The sequence below is a fragment of the Euleptes europaea genome, chromosome 15 (assembly GCF_029931775.1).
Source record: "Euleptes europaea isolate rEulEur1 chromosome 15, rEulEur1.hap1, whole genome shotgun sequence".
NCBI lineage: Eukaryota > Metazoa > Chordata > Lepidosauria > Squamata > Sphaerodactylidae > Euleptes > Euleptes europaea.
Genome location: NC_079326.1, coordinates 52,694,279 through 52,718,701, shown reverse-complemented (window position 1 = coordinate 52,718,701; position 24,423 = coordinate 52,694,279). Strand labels below are relative to the sequence as shown.

Sequence of the window (24,423 nt, the reverse complement as noted above, 5' to 3'; positions counted from 1 at the left end):
TCATCTGGAAAACGCAGGGGGGGGGGGGGGTTGCACTGCGGAGAACTGGGACCGCTGAACATTATTGCAATATGTTCTTGTAGGTTATCCGGGCTGTGTGACCGTGGTCTTGGTATTTTCTTTCCTGACGTTTCGCCAGCAGCTGTGGCAGGCATCTTCAGAGGAGTAACACTGAAGGACAGTTGTCTCTCAGTGTCAAGTGTGTAGGAAGAGTAATACATAGTCAGAAAGGGGTTGGGTTTGAGCTGAATCATTGCTGAATCATTGCCCTGCAAAAAGTATCTTTACTTGATACTTTATGCAGGGCAATGATTCAGCTCAAACCCAACCGCTTTCTGACTATATATTACTCTCTCTGACTAATATATAGTCAGAGTTATATAGAGAGTTATATATAGTTAGAAAGAGTAATATATAGTCAGAAAGGGGTTGGGTTTGAGCTGAATCATTGCCCTGCATAAAGTATCAAGTAAAGATACTTTTTGCAGGGCAATGATTCAGCTCAAACCCAACCCCTTTCTGACTATGTATTACTCTTTCTGACTATATATAACTCTCTATATAACTCTGACTATATATAACTCTTCCTACACACTTGACACTGAGAGACACTGTCCTTCAGTGTTACTCCTCTGAAGATGCCTGCCACAGCTGCGGGCGAAACGTCAGGAAAGAAAATACCAAGACCACGGTTACACAGCCCGGATAACCCACAAGAACCAATGAACTCTGACTGTGAAAGCCTTCGACAATATTATTGCAATAATTCACAGTGGGTAGCCGTGTTAGCCAGTCTGCAGTAGTAGAAAAGAGCAAGAGTCCAGTAGCACCTTAAAGACTAACAAAAATATTTTCTGGCAGGGTATGAGCTTTCATGAGCCACAGCTCACTTCTTCAACCCCCTGATCTGAAGAAGTGAGCTGTGGCTCACGAAAGCTCATACCCTGCCAGAAAATATTTTTGTTAGTCTTTAAGGTGCTACTGGACTCTTGCTCTTTTCTATTATTGCAATAGAAAGGCAACAGAGAAGCACTTTCCCCCCCCCCCGCCCTCCGGGGTTAATAATTCTGCTGTTCTCTGAGCTAGGTAAATCCAAGCTGGGCTATCCAACAGCACAGACCACTTGGTAAAATGATCCTTTCCTCGCAATAGAAAAGAGCAGGAGGCCAGTAGCACCTTCACAATTTCTGGCAAGGGATGAGCTTTCGTGAGCCACAGCTCACTTCTTCAGATGTAGAAAAGAGCCAGAGTCCAGTAGCATCTTAAGGACTGACACAATTTCTGGCAGGGGATGAGCTTCCCTGAGCCACAGCTCACTTCTTCAGACACAGAAAAGAGCAAGAGTCCAGTAGCACCTTAAAGTCTAACAGAATTTCTGGCAGGGTATGAGCCTTTCGTACATCTGACTTATGTCAACGCCGAAAGGTTCAAGGCAAGAGACATTCAGAGGTGGTTTGCCATTGCCTGCCTCCGCATCACACCCCTCGTGTTCCTTGGAGGTCTCCCATCCAGATACTAGCCATGGTTGAGGCTGAGAGTGTGTGACTGGCCCAAGGTAACCTAGCAAGTTTCCCTGGTAGAGGGGATTCGAACCTGGGTTTCCAGATCCTAGTCTGACACTTTATCTACTACACCACACTGGCTCTCCGTCCTTATATTAAATATTGTTAATATACAAACTGCCAGGCTAGGATAGCCCAATCTCATCAGATCTGAGTAGCGAATCAGAGTTGGTCCCGGTTAGTACTTGGGATGGAAAACAAGGGACCGAGGAAGTCCCAGGGTCATGGCGCAGAGGCAGGCAAACCACCTATGAACATCTCTTGCCTTGAAAACCCCACGGGGTTACTGTAAGTTGGCTGCAACTTGACAGCCAAATCTGTGTGTGCAGTGCTGTCAAGTTGCAGCCGACATATGGTGACCCCAGCAAGGGTCCTTCAAGGCAGGTGAGAAGCAGAGGTTATTTGCCATTGCCTGCCTCTGAAGAGTCTTCCTTGGAGGTCTCCTTTCCAAGTGCTGACGCAGCTTAGCTTCTGAGATAGGCCTATACCATGCCAACTTCCCTCACAGCCAAATATACACCTAGAATTATAGAGTTGGAAGGGACCACCAGGGTCATCTAGTCCAACCCCTGCACAATACAGGAAATTCACAACCCCCCAACCCCCAGTGACCACTACTCCATGCCCAGAAGATGGCCAAGATGCCCTCCCTCTCATCATCTGCTTAAGGTCATAGAATCAGCATTGCTGACAGACGGCCATCTAGCCTCTTCTTAGAAACCTTCAGGGAAGGAGCCGCTTACCACCTCCTGAGTAAGCCTGTTCCACTGAGGAACCGCTCTGATCTAGATGGCCCAGGCTAGCCTAATCTCGGCAGATCCCAGAAGCTATGAAGGGTTGGCCCTGCTTAGTATTTGGATGGGAGACCACTAAGGAATACCAGGGTCATTATGTAAAGGCAGGCAATGACAAACCACCTGTTAGTCTCTTGCCTTGAAAACCCTACTGGGTTGCCATTAGTCAGCTCAGACTTGATGGCACTTTACATACTGACATTCACTCCTGTGGTTTCTCAGCCTGCAAGGCAGCTGTTGCTTCTCTTTTGGCATTAGGGATGTTTTTGGGTGGATGTGGGTGGTTGCTGTATTTCAGCGAGAGAACAAAGAATCAGGGACGGATGGAATGCAGCTTCCCAGAGTCCGTGTTGAAACTCAGCAGTGAGGCGAAGCTAATTGCTCGCTTGCCTCTCACGGAGAATGCCAGTCAGATCAGACCTTTAGATTGTGGCCTGAGAAATCTTATCTTTAGAAAGCTTTGTCACATTTGGCCCCATGAAGAGTTCTGGGAAGCTGGAAAACTTGCAGGATGTTTGTGCCATTTGTGTTGGTACCTAATAAAAGGTGTGACATAGATTTTGTTCATTGTTTTGGATCCCTGCTTTAAGGCACACTCATTGGCCTGAATGCCTCTTTCACCCTCCTATTAAAAATAACAGTGTCAAAACACATGCCGAATTTGCTTATGGTAACTACACAACCTGTAGAATATCAGGAAAAAGCCTTGAAAATAAGTCCACAAGTGGCCCCAGAAGTGCCGCACAGCGGAGTGGCTTATTAGCGCTGGGTGTGTGTGCCACCTGGGACGGCATAAGTGCCCGTTATCCCGGGGTCATGCTGGTTCCTGTGCTGATTCGGCCCCCCTCTTCCGAATTCCGCTCTAAGTCGGAAGCAAAAATAATTCCCTTTTTGAAATTAGGCCCAACCCAGCTTGACGCTGGTTAACAAAAGGTGGGGGGGAGGGAAGCCCATATACTATGCTTCAATGAAACACTGAGCATCTAAACGGATGGCTGCCCACTAGTTCGCGAAGAGCTCTTTGCAGACTTCTTCAGACACTATCAACACAGTACAACGTTTTACATCCGACTTGCATTAGGAACACTTATGGCCAATTATGCGTGGGAGTTTTACCTGAGGTTCGTTGCTTGGCTGGACCCACACTTTCCCATTGGGAACCTATGCACCAGCAGTCTCCAAGCTCAAATCAAGCCCTGCCCCTTTAAATGCTGCTTTGTAATTGGCTTACTTCACAGTGCTCACTGTGAGAGAACCCCCCCAACCCAATTGCCACATAAAAAAGCATTTTAAGAACAAAAAACAGAGCAATCTGAAAGGGGAGGGGAGAAATCCAAGCCTCGGTTTGAAAAAGCCTTTCTTCTGCTCAGAAAGGGCTCTGAGGAAGCAGGAAGCAGTTGAATCCCCGCCTCTTTACATGCAGCTTTGTAATTGGCTGTGCCAAGCTTCTGTGTCCATTGCTTTGCCTTCTGCATGGAAATTTCAGCAGGGCTGAGCTCAGGGGAGAGGGAAGACTTGGGTTAACGGAGGAATGGGAAGACCCAGATGTTGTGAGGGCTGGCAGAGAGGTCCTTTCTAACGGACGGAGAACTCATGCAGAACTCCAAGGAACAACCGAGTCAGACTGGGGGCGAACATGAGTCCAAGTACCCATGCATAAATGACCAATGACGCCTTTTGTATTTTCAGGCAGTTATTTAAAAGCGAACAGATACTAAAGACTATGAAAATATTACAGCATTTTTTTGGTGTATAACTACTTTCTTTCATTTATACTTCCATATAACATACGTACAAGTTGGGATGAGGCTCTTTTGGTTGAACGTAAACTTTATTAATATTCCTGTACAATTATTATTGGCTCATTTCTCAGCTCTGATGAATACTTTCTGTGTTTATACAGATACATAAAGGTTGTTAAAAGAGCCATACTTTTTTTTATTAGGGTGTGTTAAGAGGCAGGCCTGCCTCTCGCTATTTCCAAGGACTTTCCATTACAGAAACTTTCCAGCTCATAGCAGTTTCCTCTTTTCAATAACAATAATTCTTCCAACATGTGTGTGCGTTTAATTCTAATGCTTAGGGCTAGACTGAGTAACGCAAGAATACAAGAATTCAAGTGCAGATAATATCCAGAATTCAGTCTGTTTTGCCTATTAATACCACTGGACAGGTTTCTGCTTTTTTGAATGCATGTTGAGTCAGACCTCTGTAGAATGGCAGCATTGCAGACCAACAAAACAAAGATCGCATGTTTCTAGTTTTTTTTTTTAAAGTATTTTTAATAATAGTGTTTCCTGTTCTTCAACCAGACAAAGTGTCTTCCTCCAAATTCATTTGCATGTATTACTGAGTTCCATGTCAACAGTAATTGGATTCGGGAACCCGGACAACCCCAGGCTTAGTTATCACTTACAATATCTCTAGCAATAAGCTCTTTCATTATTTCATTGGTACCACCATAGATTGGTTGGACACGAGCATCTACAAAAGATCTGGAGAAAAGAAGGGACAGAGTGAGCGGACTGGAAGGCATACTAGAAGTACTTCTAAATAAAGTTATGTTTGTCCCAAGCTCCTTGAGAGAAGGGCAAGATAAAAATGTACTGGATAGATAGAAAGTTGGGATATTTAGTTTGTTTTCAGCCTATATTTTGTGTATGTTACAGAGTCAAGCCAAAACTTGCTGCCTGCTTTTAGCTAAGGAAGAAGAAGGAGAAGAGTTGGTTTTTATATGCTGACTTTCTCTACCACTTAAGGAAGAATCAAACCGGCTTACAATCACCTTCCCTTTCCCTTGCCACAACCGACACCCTGTGAGATAGGTGGGGCTAAGAGAGCTGTGACTAGCCCAAGGTCATCCAGCTGGCTTCATGTGGAGGAGTGGGGAATCAAACCCAGTTCTCCAGATCAGAGTCTACCGCTCCAAACCACTGCTCTTAAACATTATACCACCCTGGCTCTCAGGGTTTCTTAATGTACCTTAAGAAACACACGTACAAACAGAGAATTATATAGATTCAGCTATCAGGCAACCTTAAATTAGTCAGTAAAGCAAAAATGTAGTCTCTCATCAAAACACAGGATACAGCATTCTTGCTTTATTTTTTAGAACCTATATTCAAGCAATGGCTTGGGACCGGAGTATTTGAAAGACCATCTTCTCCCATCCGTTCCTGCCCAGGAATTAAGATCACAGGGAGAGGCCCTCCTGACTGTCCCACCAATCAATCACCCTCGTCTGGCAGACACACAAGAGGGCCTTTTCGGTGGCCGCCCCACAATTATGGAGCAATCTCCCCAGGGAGGTGTGCCTGGCCCCCGCACTTTCGACTTTCAGGAGGCAGTGGAAGACAGTTTTATTTAGGGCGGAATTTGACTAATTTAGTTTTTATCTATTGGCAGTCCTAATTGGATATTTTAAATTACGGTATTTTATGTGATTTTTATAATTGTTTTACTTATCTTGTAAGCCGCCTCAAGATCCGCAAGGCAGAAAGGCGGCTAATAGACATTTTTAAATAAGTAAAATATATAATTAAAGAACAGAATATCAAAATGGTTTAACTTCTGGGGAAGGACCAGACTCTTCCCGCGGAACTATTAAATCTGTCTGGATGATTAGAGTTAGTCAAAGAAGGCAGCAGAATCAGTTAAGAATACTTACTTGGCAATTGGATATTCCCACATATATCCCCATCCTCCATGGAGCTGGACACACTGGGTGGCCACAATGTTTTGGAGATCAGAAGCCCTAGAAAGGAAAGAATGATAAGAGGTCTTGGAAAAACAGATGCTTTCACGATAATAAAAAAGCGTATCAAAGAGGTTGATTACGTTAGCACATATTTCATGCTTGTCGTGTTTGTTCATTTCAGTCTAAAGCTACTCACTCTCCCAGTTATGCGCTTTTTCTGGAAATATTCCAGCTGACCTCTATCTTTGGTTTATCTCATTTTCTCTATAGGTTTTCTAAGGGTACATGCTCAAAAAAAAAAAAAACGTTTTCTGTCCTTTCCTGATCTCACATCTGGTTTCTTTCACCCAAGCAGTTAATCTAGTCTGGCATCAGTACAAAATATTACCTTCAGAGATTTTTACTTGTCTAACTCTGTCTGGTGAAAGATGGGTTAATGAGTAACTGTAACAGCAGCCCAAGGCATTTTTTCTGGCTAATGAAAAACGGAACGGTATGGAACAGCCCAGGTCTGGACTTGCTATAAGCCGTCAATGGGCAACATTTTCACCCTGAACTTCGACCGATTTAGGAAACTGATAGGGGCCAAATACCCAGCCTGTGCTTGGAAAATAAGCTATGAGGACCGAAACTACATTCAGGGCCTCTATAATAAGGTCAAGTTACGTTCTCCTTTCACTCTAGCTAAATATTCCTATAAAACTAGCTGTTGCTAAATATCTAATAAGAAAAAGAGTTGGTTTTTATAGCCCGCTTTTCTCTACCTTTAAGGAGTCTCAAAGCGGCTTACAATCACCTTCCCCTCCCCACAACAGACACCTTGTGAGGTAGGTGGGGCTGAGAGAGTTCTGACAGAGCTGTGACTAGCCCAGTGTCACCCAGCAGGCTTCATGTGGAGGAGTGGGGAATGTTGTTGATTTACTGTGAGGGTTATGCATTCTCCCAGATATTTGGTGGTTGGCTCCGCCTCCTGTGGCTGTACTCACCACCTTGCGTCAGAATTACAAAGGTGCCCGCAGGCTCCAATCGGATGGAGATCTCTGGACTAGTTTATAGCATAATAAGCAAATGCACGCGCAAAATATGGTTACCTACTCTACTAGCTACCAAAAGATCTCTGAATAATGAACTGAAATGTCAATTCCTCTTGAATGATTTGACTCCTGAAATAATGAGATGGTGGCTCAATTCCTCGCAGAAGTGCTTGAGATCAAAACTGCTTTTAATTAGTATAATTTTGGAATGAAATATTGTAATGAAATATTACTGTATCTTCCCAATCTGCAGGGTGTTTTATCTGTATTCTGTTTGGATTTTTTGTCTAAAGCACTGTAATTTTGCCAATAAAGGTATGTGTATGTGCATAATAAGTGCAGATTACTAATCTGCAGAACTCCTGGTAGCACATGATTTTAGGGGATCCTGCATTTACTCGAGTCAGACTGCAATGTTTCGCCTGTGTGAACATTGGGATCCTTCACTCAGACACAACGTCCTCAGTTATGGTGAAAGCTACACAGAATGTGGCTGTTCAGGTTTCCAAAGCTCAGCAACGCTTCTATTAGCACATGTGTGTAAAGTGGCGTCAAGTAGCAGCCAACTTATGGCGACCCCAGCAAGAGGCTTTCAAGGCAGGTGGGAAGCGGAGGTGGTTTGCCATGGCCTACCTCTGCAGAGTCTGCCTTGGCAGTCTCCATGCCAAATACCAACCCTGTTTAGCTTCCAAGATTGAGCTATACCAGGCCACCTTGCCTCTGCCACAGGTATGGATGGCTTGAAAAGGGGATTAGACTGATTCGTGGAGGAGAGGTCTATCAGTGGCTACTAGCCATGGGGACTCAAGGGAACCTCCACATCCAGAGGCAGTCAACCTCTGAATATCACCAAGTGCCAGGAGGCAACATCAGGGGAAGGCCTTGGCCTCTATGCCCTGTTGTTGGTCCTCCAGAGGAACTGGTCGGCCACTGTGTGAGACAGGATGCTGGAATAGATGGACCACGGGTCTGATCAAGCAGGGCTCTTCCTAGGTTCTAATGAAGGCCTTGGCCTCTGTGCCCTGCTGTTGGTCCTCCAGAGGATCTGGTCAGCCTCTGTGTGAGACAGGATGCTCGACTAGATGGACCACGGGTCTGATTCATTAGGGCTCTTCCTAGGTTCTTATGTTCACCATTCCTCTGTCATGCTATAAAGAATGTCAATTTTTCTGCTCCCCAACCACTGGGGCCCTCATCCAGAATCACATTAAACACACACACACACACACACACACACACACACACACACACACACACACACACACAACTATGAACAGTAGCTACAAAACTGAACAGGAAGAAGGATAAAGGAGACATTGGACTGCCCCCCCCCCTCCACCTGGACTGGCTTTCCCCACCGAGAGTTCAATTCAACACAGCTGTTCACATCTGGAAAGATCCTACTGAAGAAGAGATGTCAGTTTAGCACGCCTACCAGTATTTGGCCATCGAAGCAGTGGCAGAGTCCAGGCGTTTTGCTGAGTGAAGTTGGAGGCAGCTATCCAAAAACGCCCGGCCTACGCAAATCTGTGTTTTCAGTTCCGCAAGCTTGTGCTGGACCGTCTTTCAATTTGCAAAGGAAAAAAGGGGGTTTAATGAAAAAGAGGCATTGCTATAAGAATACTCCTTTCAAATATCTTTGGGGGGGGGACCGGGTGGAGAGAATCTCTCTACAAGGTTGGCATATTATGCACAATCCAAACGTGTCACTGCCTCCAAGATTATTTTCAGATATTTGTTAATCTTTTCATCCACAGCCAATCTGAGGATCCTAGGAGGACCTCACATAAGGAAGATTGCCAACATCAGAGGCATGCTGCTCCTGAACGAGGAGGTTCTACTCGGCTAAATGGACGAGCTGGACAAAAACCCAAAACAAAAGTTGATGCCCCCCCCCCAATACACATAATCTGGATTACAGAAAACTGGCAGCACACACAGAGGTAAAGTATATGAGACGCAGACAAACATAAGTGAACGACACAACAGAACGAGCAAACATTCCTAAAATATTCACCTGCAAATGTGCAATCGTTTTTCCAAAAGCTTTTCTTTCTTTGACGTAGTTTCTTGTCTCTTCAAACATAAATTCACAACTGGCAATGGCCATATCAGCTATCAACAGCCTTTCCTTAAGAAACAGGGAGGGAAAAAAAAACATTCAGGTGGGCTGATTAACAAGCTAGAAAACCTCTCTTTATTATTTCCCAACATACAGAATGCTGTGATTGGTACCAACACCAACGCTGTTAATCCCTCTACCCTTTAGAGTTGGAGCTGAGCCTGAATTAGGTCACTCTTTCCTACACCCCTACGGCCCATGTCTGAGCTCTAGGGTTCCCAACCTCCAGGCAGTGGCTGGAGATATCCCAGAATTACAACTAATCCCTAGGCTACATAAGTCTCTTATTTAATTATTTAAAACATTTATTCCACTTCTGGAGAAAATGGCAGCTCTGGAAGGTGGACTGCACCCTACAGAGGTCCCTCCCCTACTTAAACCCCACTCTCCCAGTCTCCACCCCCAAATCTCCAGGTATTTCTGAACCCAGAGCTGGCAACCCTCCCGAGCTCCCATCTGCACCATTCTTTATACACGCACGTTTCAAATGTCTGGAAAAGTTGAGGATGCAGAGTGTGCATTCATGGTATGTAACATGTAGACAGGGGTGTCGAACTCAATAGTTAGGAGGGCCCGATATGACATAAATGTCACTTGGTTGGGCTGTGCCGTGACTTGCCAGCCCAGATCGAGAGTGGGGGGATGGGGTGGCTGCCTCAGCTGGCCGGATAAGAAGGAGAAGAGTTGGTTTTTATATGTCGACTTTCTCTACCACTTAAGAATCAAACCGGCTTGCAATCACCTTCCCTTCCCCTCCCCACAACAGACACCCTGTGAGATAGGTGGGGCCGAGAGAGCTCTAAGAGAGCTGTGACTAGCCCAAGGTCACCCAGCTGGCTTCATGTGTAGGAGTTTGGAAACCAACCTGGCTCACCAGATTAGTGTTTGCCGCTCATGTGGAGGAGTGGGGAATCCCTACAGCCAATTACAAAGTGGCATTTCCAAGGGGCGGGGACTCGAAAGCTTCTTGTTTTGAGCTCGGAGATTGCTGTTACATATCTTCACAAGAAGAAAGTGTGGGTCCAGCGAGCAACGAACCTCAGGCAAAACTCCCACGCATAAGAGTCCCCCTTTTAACCTCTGCTGTCTCCCACTGGCACCCAATCATGGGCCGGGTTCTGCCCAGCTGGTGCCTGGGCCAATCCCTGCCCTAAGAGGCCAGTGGCCTCCATTACCTCTCCCCCTCACCTACACTTGGCCTTTTGTGCCACTTCAAACCTTTCCTACCTGAGGGAGCTCAGCCATGAGGTAATAGAAGCCTTTGTTCTCCTTCCCAAGCAAAGCGCTGGCGGGCAGACGGACGTCTTCAAAAAAGAGTTCTGCCGTGTCCTGATGTCCAACAATATATATGGGGGGGGGAGGAAAAGGAAAACGTTATTGGGTCGCCGTAAGTCGGCTGCAGCTTGACGGCTCTTTCTACCACCATGACCCCGTTTCCCTTCTGATGTTAAAAATCGGTACTACCCCCATCCCACACAGCCGATTGTATACACAGATGGGGCAGACGTGTGATTTCCCAGATATGGCTCTTGCTGCCATGTCTAACTTGGCCCCGAAAGAGCAAGTGGCAGTAGTTCCTGCTGGCACTGGGTTTCCATGCCTCATGTTTCCATGCCTCACGCGTGTCACCAAAGATACCGCTTGTTTGGAACAGCTATATAGTATCTAAAGAACTTTTTGACACAAACTCTATGGGAAGGGTATTATTATTATTATTATTATCATATTTGAATTGTTGGCATTATAGGTTGTTGGTGGTATAGGTTTGTTGTATTTTTCATGTGGTTGTATGCATTGTGTACCTGTACATTCAGTATCTGTTTCTGTTTGAGTTTTAGTGGTAATATAGTGAATATATAAGGTGATTTTGAGCTACGTGCTGTTTTTTGTTTTGAGTCAAGTTAAAGGGAGGCACCTAGGGAAGGACTCCAAAAAGCAGCTTTGGAAACCACGGAAGGCAAAATGGGTACCATGGCTTAGTGGGAGAACCTCTGCTTTGCATGCAGAAGGTCCCAGGTTCAATCCCTGCCATGTCCAGTTAAAGGATCTGGTACTAGGTGATATGAAAGACCTCTGCCTGAGACCCTGGAGAGCCACTGCTGGTCTGAGCAGACAAGACTGACCTCAGTGGACTATCAGACTGAGCTGGGGGCCCCTGACTGTGTTGCTGGGCCATGGTGGCCCTGTTCTCTAATGATGCGCCATCAGTTTTGTTTATTGGAAAGTGATTTTAAGGATTTTAGGTACCGGTTGAGTATCCCTTATCCGCACGTATGATATCTGGACAGATCCAAAAACTGGACCTTTTGAGCCGTCACGCAGGCATTACTCACAGGCCCTCAGCAGTGCCCTTAATGGTTCAATGTACACAAAATTATTTAAAATATTGTTTAAAATTACATTCAGGCGATGTGTATAAAATATATATAAAACATGTATAAAACATAAATGTATTTCGTGTTTAGACTTGGGTCCCATCCCCAAGATATCTCATTATGTATATGCAAAAGTTTCAAAACATTCCAAAATACGGAAAGATCCGAAATAGGGACCACGTCTGGTCCCAAGCAGTCCGGATAAAGGATACTCAACCTGTAGTTCTATTTTATGGTTTTATTGTATTGTTATATGGTTATATCTGGTGATGTTAACCGCCCTAGCCTGGCTTTGGCCAGGGATAGAGGGCGGGATAGAAATCAAAGAATAAATCAAATAAAAATAAATTAAAAGGTCTGATTCGGTATAAGGCAGCTTCATGTGTGTTCTCCTCCTCCCATGCTTGTTTTTTAACGGCTTGATTTTTATATAGTGATGTTTGTTTTAAGCGTATACCGCCTGGAGCAGAACTCTAAAGAGGTGGTATTGAAGTATTCTAAATAAATAAATAAACCTGCCCTTTGGTTTGTCCCCTACATTCCCAGGGCCATGAAAGAGGGACTGAGAATCCCTCAGGTGGCCACTGCAGAGATCGCTGCCAAGGCAGAGTCCACCTGCAGGCCTCTCTCGACTCACCTGTGCCTTCAGGCCGATTTTCTCCAGCTTACGCCCTTTGACGAAGCCTTTCATTCCATTTTCCACTAGGAAGAGGCTGATGCCGTGAGCGGGAGACCGGGCCTCGCGGTTGGTCACGGCCACGACAATCACCAGATCGCTCATCCAACCGTTGGTGATGAATGCCTGCCAAGAGGGCAGCAAAAGGTGTGGCCTATTTGGATTATATGTGGGCAGCTCTGTTAAGGCACTCCAACAAAGAAACAGCTGGGACCCATCTCAGCATAAAAACACGGAGCTGGAAGAGACCTCAAAGGGTCACAGAATCATAGAGTTGGGCCATACAGGCCATCTAGTCCAACCCCCTGATTAATACAGGAGCAGCCTAGAGGATCCTTGACAAGTGCTTGTCCAGCCTCTGCTTAAAGACTGCCAGTGAGGGGGAGCTCACCATCTCCCTAGGGAGCTGACTCCACTGTCGAACAACTCTTACTGTAAAAAACATGTTCCTAATATCCAACCAGTACCTTTCCGCCCGCAATTTATTGTGAGTCCTCTCCTCTGCTGCCAACAGGAACAGCTCCCTGCCCTCCTCTAAGTGACAGCCCTTCCGATACTTAAAGAGAGCTATCGTGTCCCCCCTCAACCTCCTTTTCGCCAGACTAAACATTCCTCTAGTCTAACCCCCTGCTCAATGCTGGAACATCCAAACTACCGTCCCCCCACTCTCCCAGTGACCACAGCTCTATTCCCAAAGAATGGCCAAGAACCTCCAGGATCCCTGGCCAATCCGGCCTGGAAGAAAATTCCTTCCTAACCCCAAAGTGGCATTACCCCGGGACATGTAAGAAAGGGTCATGAGAGCCAAGCACAGACTCATTCCTTCCTGCCCCCCCTCTCATGATGAGTGACGTAAGCTGCTCTGGGGTTCACAACGTGGAGAAAGGCAGGAGATAAATACAGTAAGTAAATAAATAAATTTATCAGTTGCCATTTGTACCCTGCTTTTCCTGCAAGGATCTCACAGTAGCAGACTGGGGTTATCCATTTTCTCCTCACTACCATGAGACAGGGTTCGCTTGGCTACTGGGCATGCATCAGAGAAGTGGGGGATGGTGGTGAAACATTAGTTTAATTAAAACACTTCAAAAAATGACTGCACAGCAACAGGATTCCTTGTTTCGTGCAGCTGACACCCAAAGTGTGACATTTCCCCTGCACCTTAACCAGACAATCGACGGGGAAATTAAACTTGTGTTTTCGTTTTGGATCGATGGCTTCAAGTTCTTTGTCCGCCTCCCCAGCTCCCCTGGGCGATTTCACGCCATGCAGGCGATTTCTGCTGGCCGTTCTTTTGAACCGTGCAATATTTCGAGTCCTTGGTTACCGACTACGCTAAAGTGCGAAGGGGACAAATTCTTGTGGTGCTCTTTATATCCTTCCCAGACAAAAGCCGGGAAGAAAAGCCCCTTCCAAGACGCCCGGATTCCGAGTCGCCAGCAACAGTAGCTATGAGGTTTTGGAAGCGCGAACAAACGGCTTGGCCCAAAGTCAAGACCAAAGCTGTAAAACACGAAGCCCGAGTTGCTAACTCGTATATCGTAATGACAGACGACCTCATGATAAATCCGGCACTGGGCCGTGGGAGTGAAAAGCTCTTCTGCTTCCATACCTTACTGCCATTTAGAATCCAGTCGGTCCCATCCTTCTCGGCAAACGTCCGTACGCCCTGCAAATCACTAAAGGGAAAACAAATCTTGAGAGCTCAACAAAAATGCAAGGTATTTAAAAATAGGGGGGTAGGGGGAGGAGAGAGGGAACTTCTCTCCCTCTCCCAAAAGACTAGAATGTAAAAGTCACCCCATGAAACTGAGCAGCGTTACTTTCAGAATAGACCAGGGGTGTCAAACATAAAGCCCCCGGGCTGGATCCGGCCCCTTGAAAGCTCTTATCTGGCCTGCAAGGCAGCCAAGTCCCGTCCCGTCCCCCCCCCCAATCTGGGATAGTGAGGCATGGCATGGCCAAGCCCAACCAAGTGACATTTATGTCTAGAAGAAGAAGAGTTGGTTTTTATATGCCGACTTTCTCTACCACTTAAGGGAGAATCATACTGTCTTACAAACACCTTCCTTTATCCTCCCCACAAAGACACCCTGTGAGGTAGGTGAGGCTGAGAGAGTCCTAAGAGAGCTGTGACTAGCCCAAGGTCACCCAGCTGGCTTCACGTGTAGGAGCGAGGAAACCAACTCAGTTCTCCAGATTAGAGTCCACTGCTCACAACCACTACGCCATGCTGGCTATATTAACTGATATAGATCCTTAATAACTTCCATCTTTTACGAAGAGACAAAGCTATTTGTAACATTATGGCTTCCACATTCTCAGACTTTAATGCGAACGTGATTCCAAGAAACTGCACAGAGGACGGCAGCCTTAAGACCTTTTCAGGCCAAAGCCCTTCCCTGCTCACCTTCCTGCCCCCGGCTCGGTCATGGCTATCGCGCCAATGCATTTTCCCGCTGCCATCGCTGGAATGAATCTTTTAATCTGCTCTTGGGAACCGTAGTTGGCAATGTAAGGCATGACAATGTCAGAGTGCAGGCTGAATCCGGGGCCCGTGCAGTTCACATACATTCTGGGAAAGAAGAAGAAGAGTTGGCTTTTATATGCCAACTTTCTCTACCACTAAAGGAAGAATCAAACTGGCTCATAATCACCTTCCCCATCCCACAACAGGCACCCTGTGAGGTAGGTGGGGCTGAGAGAGTTCGGAGAAACTGTGACTAGCCCAAGGTCACCCAGCTGGCTTCATGTGTAGGAGCGGGGAATCAAACCTGGTTCTCTAGATTAGAGTCCACTGCTCCAAACCACCGCTCTTAACCAATACACCATGCTGGCTCTCTGGGACAGGGGGAAGAAAGACCATTTGGAAGACAACTCCGCAATGGTGCCAGAAACACACAGGGAAGCCCCCTTAAACGACTCGTTATAAAGTTTGTGAAAGTATGTTTTAGGTATGTTAAGTCCCCCAAATCAGGCAATGTACAGGCATATTGGAAAAGACAACTTCTAAAGGAGAAAATTCACACAGCAGTACCACGTGTCGACAGTTCCACTAAAGCCAAGCTCAGCATACCAAACTCAGGAGCATCAGCTCTGACGCAGAAGATCACGGGCCAAAGACGAAAAGGTCCCTTTCGGCCTAGTTATCTCTGAGATGGTGAGTCTGAATACAGGTTTCTCCAGTTCAGGTTCCGGGTTGGGAAATTCATGGAGATTTGAGGGGGTGCAGCCTAGAGAAGGTGCTCCAAAGCAGCCATTTTCTCCAGGGGAACAGATCGCAGTAATCTGGAGTCGAGCAGTGATTCTAGGAGATCTCCAGGCACTAGATAGGGGAACCCGCAACTGAATATCCTTCTGTATAAAATAAACTCCACAATGAATACTATGAAGCCAGGGAGAAGATACTAACCTAGGCTTTCCCCCCAGCACGCTCCTTTCTATGAGGCAGTTTTTTCAATGGAAGAACATTCGGTCACGTCTGAAATGAACACCTGAAGCTGCCTTATACTGGATCAGACCCTGGGTCCATCAAGGTCAGTATTGTCTACTCAGACCGGCAGCGGCTCTCCAGGGTCTCAGGCAGAGGTTGGGAATGTCAGGGAAGGGAAGCTCAGAGCCCCGGGGCTGACGGGTGTCTCAGGACTCGCTTTCTACTTCTGTAATTCTGCGTTCTGCTTTGTTTGACATACCGCATCCGATGCCTTTCTGCATGGTTTCTAATTTTGTCATTCCATTTCGAATCACTTATTAGATGTCTCACGCTATTGGACGGCGAAGGTTTTACCCCGCGTAAATCCACCTTGAGCCTCGGTGAGAAAGGCGGGCTATTAATCAAGTCAGTAAATAAATAAACGTCTTCAAAAGAACTCGGAAATGGGGAAATCGGGAACGAGGACGCGGCAGGCGAGAAGAGTTCTTTTGAGCTGCAAAGGCCTACTTACTGTTCTTCCCAGACGACCGCTGCAGAGAAGAGATCGCCTCCTATACCACCATGTTCTTCTGATATGTTGACTCCCAGCAACCCCAGCTGGCCGGCTTTTTCCCAGAGCTCTCTGCTTACCTGCCCAGCCTTCTCCCACCTGCAGATAAAACAGGATTGTGAAAAGGCAGCGCCATCTTTTTTACAGTCTGTGTAGCTCCATTCTGATAATTTACTCAGTAAGAACACAAGTCTATAAAATTATGAAGGTCTATAAAATTATGCGAGGTTTGGAGAGAGCGGACAGGGAGAAGCTTGTCTCCCTCTCTCTTAATACTAAAACATGGGGTCATCTGCTGAAGCCGGAGGGTGAGAGATTCAAAACTGGTAAGAGGAAGTATTTCTTCACGCAACGCATAGTTAACTTGTGGAACTCCCTGCCCCAGGATGTGGTGAAGGCTGACAACTTGGAGGGCTTTAAGAGGGGAGTGGACATGTTCATGGAGGAGGGGGGTATTCATGGCTGCTAGTTAAAATGGATACTAGTCATGTTGCATACCTGTTCTCTCCAGGATCAGAGGAGCATGCTGAATATATTAGGTGCTGTGGAACACAGGCAGGATGCTGCTGCTACAGCTTTCATGTTTGGGGGCTTCCTAGAGGCCCCTGGTTGGCCACTGTGTGAACAGACTGCTGGACTTGATGGGCCTTGGTCTGATCCAGCATGGCCTTTCTTATGTTCTTATGTTCTTATAAATTGAATGGTTTGAAATGACGGATTATGTGGCCCAAAGCAGGGTTGCCAACTCTGGGTTAGGAAATTCCTGGAGATGTGGGGGTGGAGAGGGGAAGGACCTCAGCTAGGGCTGCCAGCTCCCGGTTGGGAAATACTTGGAGTTTTGGGGGGCGAAGCCTGAGGAGGGCAGGGTTTGGAGAGGGGAGGGACTTCAATGCCATAGAGTCCAATTGCCAAAGCGGCTATTTTCTCCAGGTGAACTGATCTCTATCAGCTGGAGATCAGCTGTAATAGTAGGAGCTCTCCAGCTACTACCTCCAGCTGCTAACCTCAGCAGGGTATAATGCCATAGAGTTCACCCTTCAAAGCAACCGTTTCATCCAGGGGAACTGATCTTTGTAGCCTGGAGATCAGTTGTAATTCTGGGAGGTTTCTAGGCACCCCCTGGAAGTTGGCAACCTGAGCCCCATGGGTAGACAACTTAATATGTGTTTTCAGCTCAAGAGCTCCACCTAGTGGTGACATCATCGCAAGAGCCACCGCTGGTATTTTGCATCCCGTCCTCTGGAAGGGGCATCAGAAGCTGTTCAGAGGTCCCATCTCCTACCGCATTTCCAAAAACATGCCAGACAATCTCATTTTAAATGGCTTTCTGCTGAGGGTGTGGAACCAGCTGGGTGATCTTGGGCTAGTCACAGCTCTCAGAGCTCTCTCAGCCCCACCTACCTCACAGGGTGTCTGTTATGGAAAGGGGAAAGGGAAGGTGATTGTAAGCCGGTTTGATTCTTCCTTAGGTGGTAGAGAAAGTCGGCATATAAAAACCAACTCTTCTTCTTCTTTAACGTTTTGAACAAGGGCTGTTGTCAGTCAAGGGGATTGCTCATTTGCTAATTACTTCCACTGTGCAAACAAGATTATATCCCGTCCCGTCTTGAAAACTACCCTGAGCAGGGTAACCATCTTCAAAGATTCCTTCTGTATCTGAACAAGTGAGCTGTCACTCACGAAAGCTCATACCCTGCTGGAAAGCTCATACCTTAGTCTTTAAGGTGCTACTGGGCTCTTGCTCTTTTCTACTGCTACAGTACAGACAGACTAACATGGCTACCCATCGTGATCTGTCTTCAAAGATCTAACTGACAGAGGCACCCATTAGCTTCTGGGGCAAATAAAATTTTCAGCCGAAGCCTGAAAGTCCTTACCCATGCCTGTGCTCCCAGAGATTGTAAGCCTATTTCTGCCCTGACCTGGATGACCCAGGCTAGCCTGATCTCATCAGATCTCAGAAGCGAAGCAGGGTCGGCCCTGGTAAATATTTGGATGGTGCTTTACACACAAACAGTTCTGCCATTATAGAGACGTTAGCCACACTACTTGGCATCCCTGTGAACTTCTGCAAGAATAATGACAAAAGGGAATCCAGTGTCTCTCTACGGGCCTCGATCTGTACTGGAGCTCCTTAGAGGTGACCACATACTTTTGCATTAAAAAAGGGAAGAAACAGCAGGAAAAAATTGGACACCTTTACTGTAAACGCCCTCCCCCCTCCCATATTATGGCCTTTGTTGCAACTAAGGCCCTGTTATGAGCATTCTCAAGATGGGTCCTCCAGGACAAATTACCTTGGAAAGTGAATTCTTAAATAACAGAACTGGGTAACTTGCTCTACCCGTTTCCCATGAATTTACCAATCACACTACTTTGGGTCTTCAAAGATAAGATAAGAGAACAATTTGCGTGGGTGCGTAAAGTGCGGTCAAGTCGAAGCTGATTTATGGCGACCCCGTAGGGTTTTCAAGGCAAGAGACGTTTGGAGGTGGTTTGCCATTCCCTGTTTCTGTGCGGACAGAGTTCAGAGAGAACTGTGACTGGCCCAAGGTCACCCAGCAGGCTTCATGTGGAGGAGCAGGGAATCAAACCTGGCTCACCGGATTAAAGTCCGCCACTTCTAACCACCACACCACACTGGCTCTCAGCACTTTACAATTTTCTATTTTTGTTTTGCAGCTCCCTTAGTTTCTGACCAATTGTTTCTTCTTCCATTTTGGCTTCTTTTCTCAGCCTTTTCTTTTCTTTTTAGCATTTTCAAGGTGTTTAATATCTCCCTCAAGTTTCTTTTCTTTCAGAGATTCCTCTTGTTGTTTATGGTGTTCCACCTCTAAGTACTCTGTGAATCGCATGTGAGCATGCCAGACCGACTGCAGAGGTAGTTTGCCATTGCCTGCCTCTGGTGGGCTGACACAGTTCTGAGAGAACTGTGACTGGCCCAAGGTCACCCAGCAGGCTTCAGTTGGAGGACTGGGGAATCGAGCCTGGTTTGCTGGATGAGTCCCGCTGCTCTTAACCACTACACCATGATAATTACTGCTAATTAAACACCCACATGACGCCAGCTTCTAGTTGCCCTGCTTCTGTGTTTCCCCCTGCTATGCTGCCACCTTTCCCAAATCTGGTTTAGTACCATCTTTTTTGAAAGATCACAGTGAAAGCACCTCTGGCCACTGTGTGAATGCTGTGTGAATGCGAAAGGTTTGAATTCCCATTCTGCCATGGAAGCTTGCTGGGAGTCCTTTGGCCATTCACACACTCTCAGCCTAACCTACCTCGCAAAGTTGTTGCCTGGATAAAATGGAGGAGACGAGAATGATATAAGACACTTTGGGTCCCCATTGAGGAGAAAAGTGGGGTATATATGAAGGAAATAAGGGCAAGAGTCCAGTAGCACCTTAAAGACTAACAAAAATATTTTCTGGTAGGGTATGAGCTTTCGTGAGCCACAGCTCACTTCTTCAGATACCCTGCCAGAAAATATTTTTGTTAGTCTTTAAGGTGCTACTGGACTCTTGCCCTTTTTGACTACTGCAAACAGACTAACACGGCTACCCACTGTGAATTATCATGAAGGAAATAAATGTTTGTTTTCCTTTCCAGCCATGAAGACTAGAGGGAAAAGAGGGAACACTGGTCTGCAGTTGATTCCTAAGAGTGTTTACTCACAAGTAGGCCCTAATGTGTTCACTGGGTTTCCAAGTAACATAATGCAGGATGCACTTACTATAAGGCTCCTGATCAACATCCTAGGAACGCTACTAACATTTTGGTTTGCCCACATCTACCAATTTTAAAACTGAAATGCCAGCGACTTAACAATTAAATTAACCAGCGTTATAAGACTAAAGCCTTTTAGGCCATGTCTGTATCCCTCACGGTCACGTTTCCAACGACTTTGGGTCTTTGTTGTGATGATGCATGCCGGTTTCCGGCCGTCAGAGGTTGCCCCGCTCTCCCCCCGCCTCTCCCCACGTTTAGCCCACGTTTTCGAATTCGAGATAAAACAGGTCCCTGAAAACGCGGGCAGAACGTGCGGAAACGCAGGGGGAGAGCGAGGCGACGACTGACGGTCGGAAACGGCACGCACGATCACAACAGAGACCCAAAGTTGCTGGAAACTTAACCGCGAGGGAAACAGCCATGCCGAAAAGACCTAAGCTAATGGAGAGCAAAAAGGGACAGAACTACGCTGCAATCGTCAAGCAGTACAAGACTTTGCAGCCGTTCACTCACTCGGCGTGATATGGAACCACGGCCTCCTGGAAGAATTTTCTGACGCTTTGCCGGAACATGTCGTGGTCCGAAGAGAAGATCCTCCGAGTTCCAATGTCCGTCAAAGTTTTGGCAGAGGAGGTTTCCAAGCGTGCCGTGTCATGATTTTCAGTGTGGAGGTACCTTAAGAACGAAAAGAAGAGCGCTGGTGGGAAAAAATACCATGTTATGCTTTTTTTTTTTTTAAAGAACGTGCTTATCACAGCGAAGCTATTGCTGGATTTTTATGTTTTGGCTTTGGTTTAGGTTGAGATCTCCAGGGGTGATGAAATATGATAAATTTGCTGTTGTTGAAAAGCTGCCGGAGATCAATGTAGCTGCGGGAACTGACGTGATCTGGGGGAAATATTTAATGCGCTCCTGCCGCTAATGAAATTGCTTAGCAGATTGGTTATGCCATGTCGAACAGAAAGATACAGTAAAATAAGGCAATATAAGCAGTGTCTTTGTCAGGCTGGCTGCTGATTTTGCTAGATTTTACTGTATCTTGTTATAGTGTAGGTTTCTTTTGGAGTTGTTGTTTTTAATTGCCTCGAGTTTCAGCAAGAAAGGTGGGTTTTAAATATGTAACGGTAATAAATAAAATAATGATTTCTCTTGTTACGGTTAGGTAAGATATTTACTGTATTGTATTCATGTTTTATAAAATTGTTTGGACATGTTTTATGAAAAAGACACTCATTTTTTTAAAAAAACAAACGGACATTACAAGAGATACACAGCTGTTGCTGAAAATGCTAATGGCATGTTGCAATGGGATGACACTCAGTGCCATTATTTTATTATCTGTGTTGCTGACGAAAGGCTCACCCACGCTGGAACTAGGGTAAAGTTCACTACCTCTGATGAAACAGCTGGAGGATCCGGTTTGAAGGGTAGGGTAAAGCAGCCCTTTGCTTCCCCAGTGTGGGGTAGTGGTTAAGAGCGGTGGTTTGGAGCGGTGAAGTCTGATCTGGAGAACTGGGTTTGATTCCCCACTCCTCCACATTAAGCCAGCTGGGTGACCTTGGGCTAGTTACAGCTCTCTTAGAGCTCTCTCAGCCCCACCTACCTCACAGGGTGTTTGTTGTGGGCAGGGGGAGGGAAGGTGACTGTAAGCCGGTTTGAGTCTTCCTTAAGTCGGCATATAAAAACCAACCCTTCTTCTTCATAATATTAATTTTGTCGGCATCTAGTCCTGCAATGCCGGCTATCGTAAGCACACTGCCATGACTCCTCATTTGCAAACCCTCTGGGAAGCCGGGCTGCCATCTTATTTCGAAGGGGGTTCTGCACCTTCCTGCAGCAATACAAAGGCCAGTATACAACAGGTGCAGCTTTCAGTCCACCGCAAAGATGTAGAAACAAAGGCTGCGCCTGTTGGATCTGTGTTCTGCCCTGCAGCTGCTAGAGGCACAGGAACCAAAAAGTGATGACCCTGGTGGTCCCTTCCAAGTCTGTGATTCTATGATGGTATTGCTTTACTCCGCTCTGGTTAGACCTCACCCAGAGTACTGTGTTCAGTTTTGGGCACCGCAATTTAAGAAGGATGTAGACAAGCTGGAACGTGTCCAGAGGAGGGCAACAATGGTGAGGGGTCTGGAGACCAAGTCCTAGGAGGAAAGGTTGAAGGAGCTGGGTATGTTTAGCCTGGAGAGAAGACTGAGAGGTGATATGATAGCCATCTTCAAGTACTCGAAGGGCTGTCATATAGAGGGTGCCGGGTTGTTTCCTGTTGCCCCAGAAGGTCAGACTAGAACCAACGGGCTGAAATTAAGTAAAAAAAGTTTCCATCTAGACATTAGGAAGAATTTTCTAACAGTTAGAGCGGTTCCTCGGTGGAATAGGCTTCCTTGGGAGGTGGTAAGCACTCCTTCCCTGGAGGTTTTGAAGCAGAGCCTAGATGGCCATCTGTCAGCAATGGTGATTCTATGACCTTAGGCAGATCATGAGAGGGAGGGCATCTTGGCCATCTTCTGGGCATGGAGTAGGGGTCACTGGGGGTGTGGGGGGAGGTAGTTCGTAATTCCCTGCATTGTGCAGGGGGTTGGACTAGATGACCCTGGTTATCCCTTCCACCTCTATGATTCTATGAGTCCAATGGCCAAAGCAGCCATTTTCTCCAGGGGATCCAATCTCTATCGGCCAGAGATCCATTGTAATAGTAGGAGATCTCCAGCTGCTACCGGGAGGTTGGCAACCCTAGGTATACTGCCATAGAGCCCACCGTTCAAAGCAGCCATTTTCTCCAGGGGAACTAATCTCTGTAGTGTGTGTGTGTGTGTGTGTTAAGTGCCGTCCAGTCGCTTCGGACTCATGGCGACCCTATGAATCAAAGTCCTCCAAAACGCCCTATCTAATAACCTGGAGACCAGTTGCAATTCCGGGAGATGTCCAGCCCCCGCCTGGAGGTTAACCAAAAACAAACAAGGCTCTGTGCTGGATAGTAATGTTGCAAAACAAAACCAGCACACAAATCTCAATGCAATACAATTATATTAAAAGTGCAAGGTGACAAGTGAATATTTAACTCTAGAATAACAGCAAACAATATATATATATATATATATACAATATATACACAGATATACAGAAAGGACTGATGGATTCTTCTTTCCAAGGTAAGTACACTTTAAATCAGTGGTTCCCAACCTTTTTTTGACCAGGGACCACTAGGACTTTTTTGTTCGGTGCAGGGACCCCAAGGTTCAAAATAAAAATTCCGAGAATTTGAAAATAAACTTTAATCGTAACTGTTAGTTAAACATTAAACTTAGAATAATATTTGAATATATATATATATATATATATAATAGAGAACTTTTAATTGAAAATATTAATTTATTATGGGTTTATAACTTTGTTTCACGGACCTTAATTTAGTTCTTGCGGACCCCTGGGGGTCCACGGACCCCTGGTTGGGAACCAGTGCTTTAAATCATGTTGTATTGCAATTTTGTCATTAAATCATGTTGTATTGCAATTTTGTCATTAAACCATGTTGTATTGCAATTTTGTCATTAAATCATGTTGCATTGCAATTTTGTCAATGCCAAAGGTAGACAATGGAAGTCCCCAATAAAGACAGCCGAAGAAGAGATGAAAAATAAGGACGTGTCCTTATTCTCCCGCCTGGAGGTTGGCTTCACTGCAATGCAACCCCCACCCACCCCCGCAGTACAGCCAGCAGAAAATTTACCCAGTGCATCGAGCGCCAACAAATCACCCTATAAGTATTAGGATCGTGTAGCAACAAAGTGGGCAGGATTCTCCCCCCACCACCCCCTTCCCTATAAAGTTTCTTTTAACTTCCTGCCATTGCATTTCTTTTGAGTTCCTGCCATTGGAAAAGCCAGCCCGTTCTGCCGGAAGAAGGGAAGGGGGGAGGGAGTCGGAGCCCCCCGCCCCCAATCGGGTCGCTTGCAATTCAGGATCCTTGGCTAGCCCCCCCCCCCCAAAAAAATCCCCCCCACCTCTCCACCCTTCCCCCTTTGCTCTTTCCCAGGACCCCAAGCAAGCCTTGCAAGCACGTTCCTGCAAGGAAGGCACCCCCGGCCCGCCCCGCAGCCGACCCCCCGCCCCTGGGGGGCTCACACACCTGCCCGACGCCCCCTGGCCCCGGAGCCCGGGCAGACCCCGCAGAGCGCGCCTCGCCAGCAGCCGCCCAGAAGCCATGCCGAGGACGGGGAGCCGGGAGCGGCGCCCCCTGGTGTTGCGCGGCTGCCTTGCAGCGACCCGTGCGGGGCGAGGGGAGGGAGGGCGGCCCCTGCGCGCGGCTCAGACTTTGGGGCGTGTCAATTGTGTTAATGTGCTTTGTGATGTCTCTGTTTTTATTTTTGTTAAATGATTTTTTTCTTTTTTTCCCTCTCTCTTTATTATTATTATTATTATTATTATTATTATTATTATTATTATTATTAATC

At 46.4% G+C, this 24,423-nt stretch overlaps 1 protein-coding gene across 1 annotated transcript; it reads right to left on the bottom strand.

The window, feature by feature from the left end:
* Positions 1 to 4,631: 4,631 nt before the first annotated feature.
* On the bottom strand, positions 4,632 to 24,175 carry ACADL (acyl-CoA dehydrogenase long chain). The gene is made up of 11 exons (XM_056861224.1): positions 24,099 to 24,175; positions 20,483 to 20,644; positions 16,205 to 16,342; positions 14,671 to 14,835; positions 13,873 to 13,939; positions 12,222 to 12,386; positions 10,437 to 10,538; positions 9,105 to 9,218; positions 8,523 to 8,650; positions 6,024 to 6,110; positions 4,632 to 4,851 (listed from the first exon to the last, which is right to left on the bottom strand). The coding sequence occupies exons 1-11, from the start codon at positions 24,173 to 24,175 to the stop codon at positions 4,758 to 4,760; spliced, it is 1,299 nt and encodes a 432-aa protein (XP_056717202.1). The 3' UTR covers positions 4,632 to 4,757.
* Positions 24,176 to 24,423: the final 248 nt, after the last annotated feature.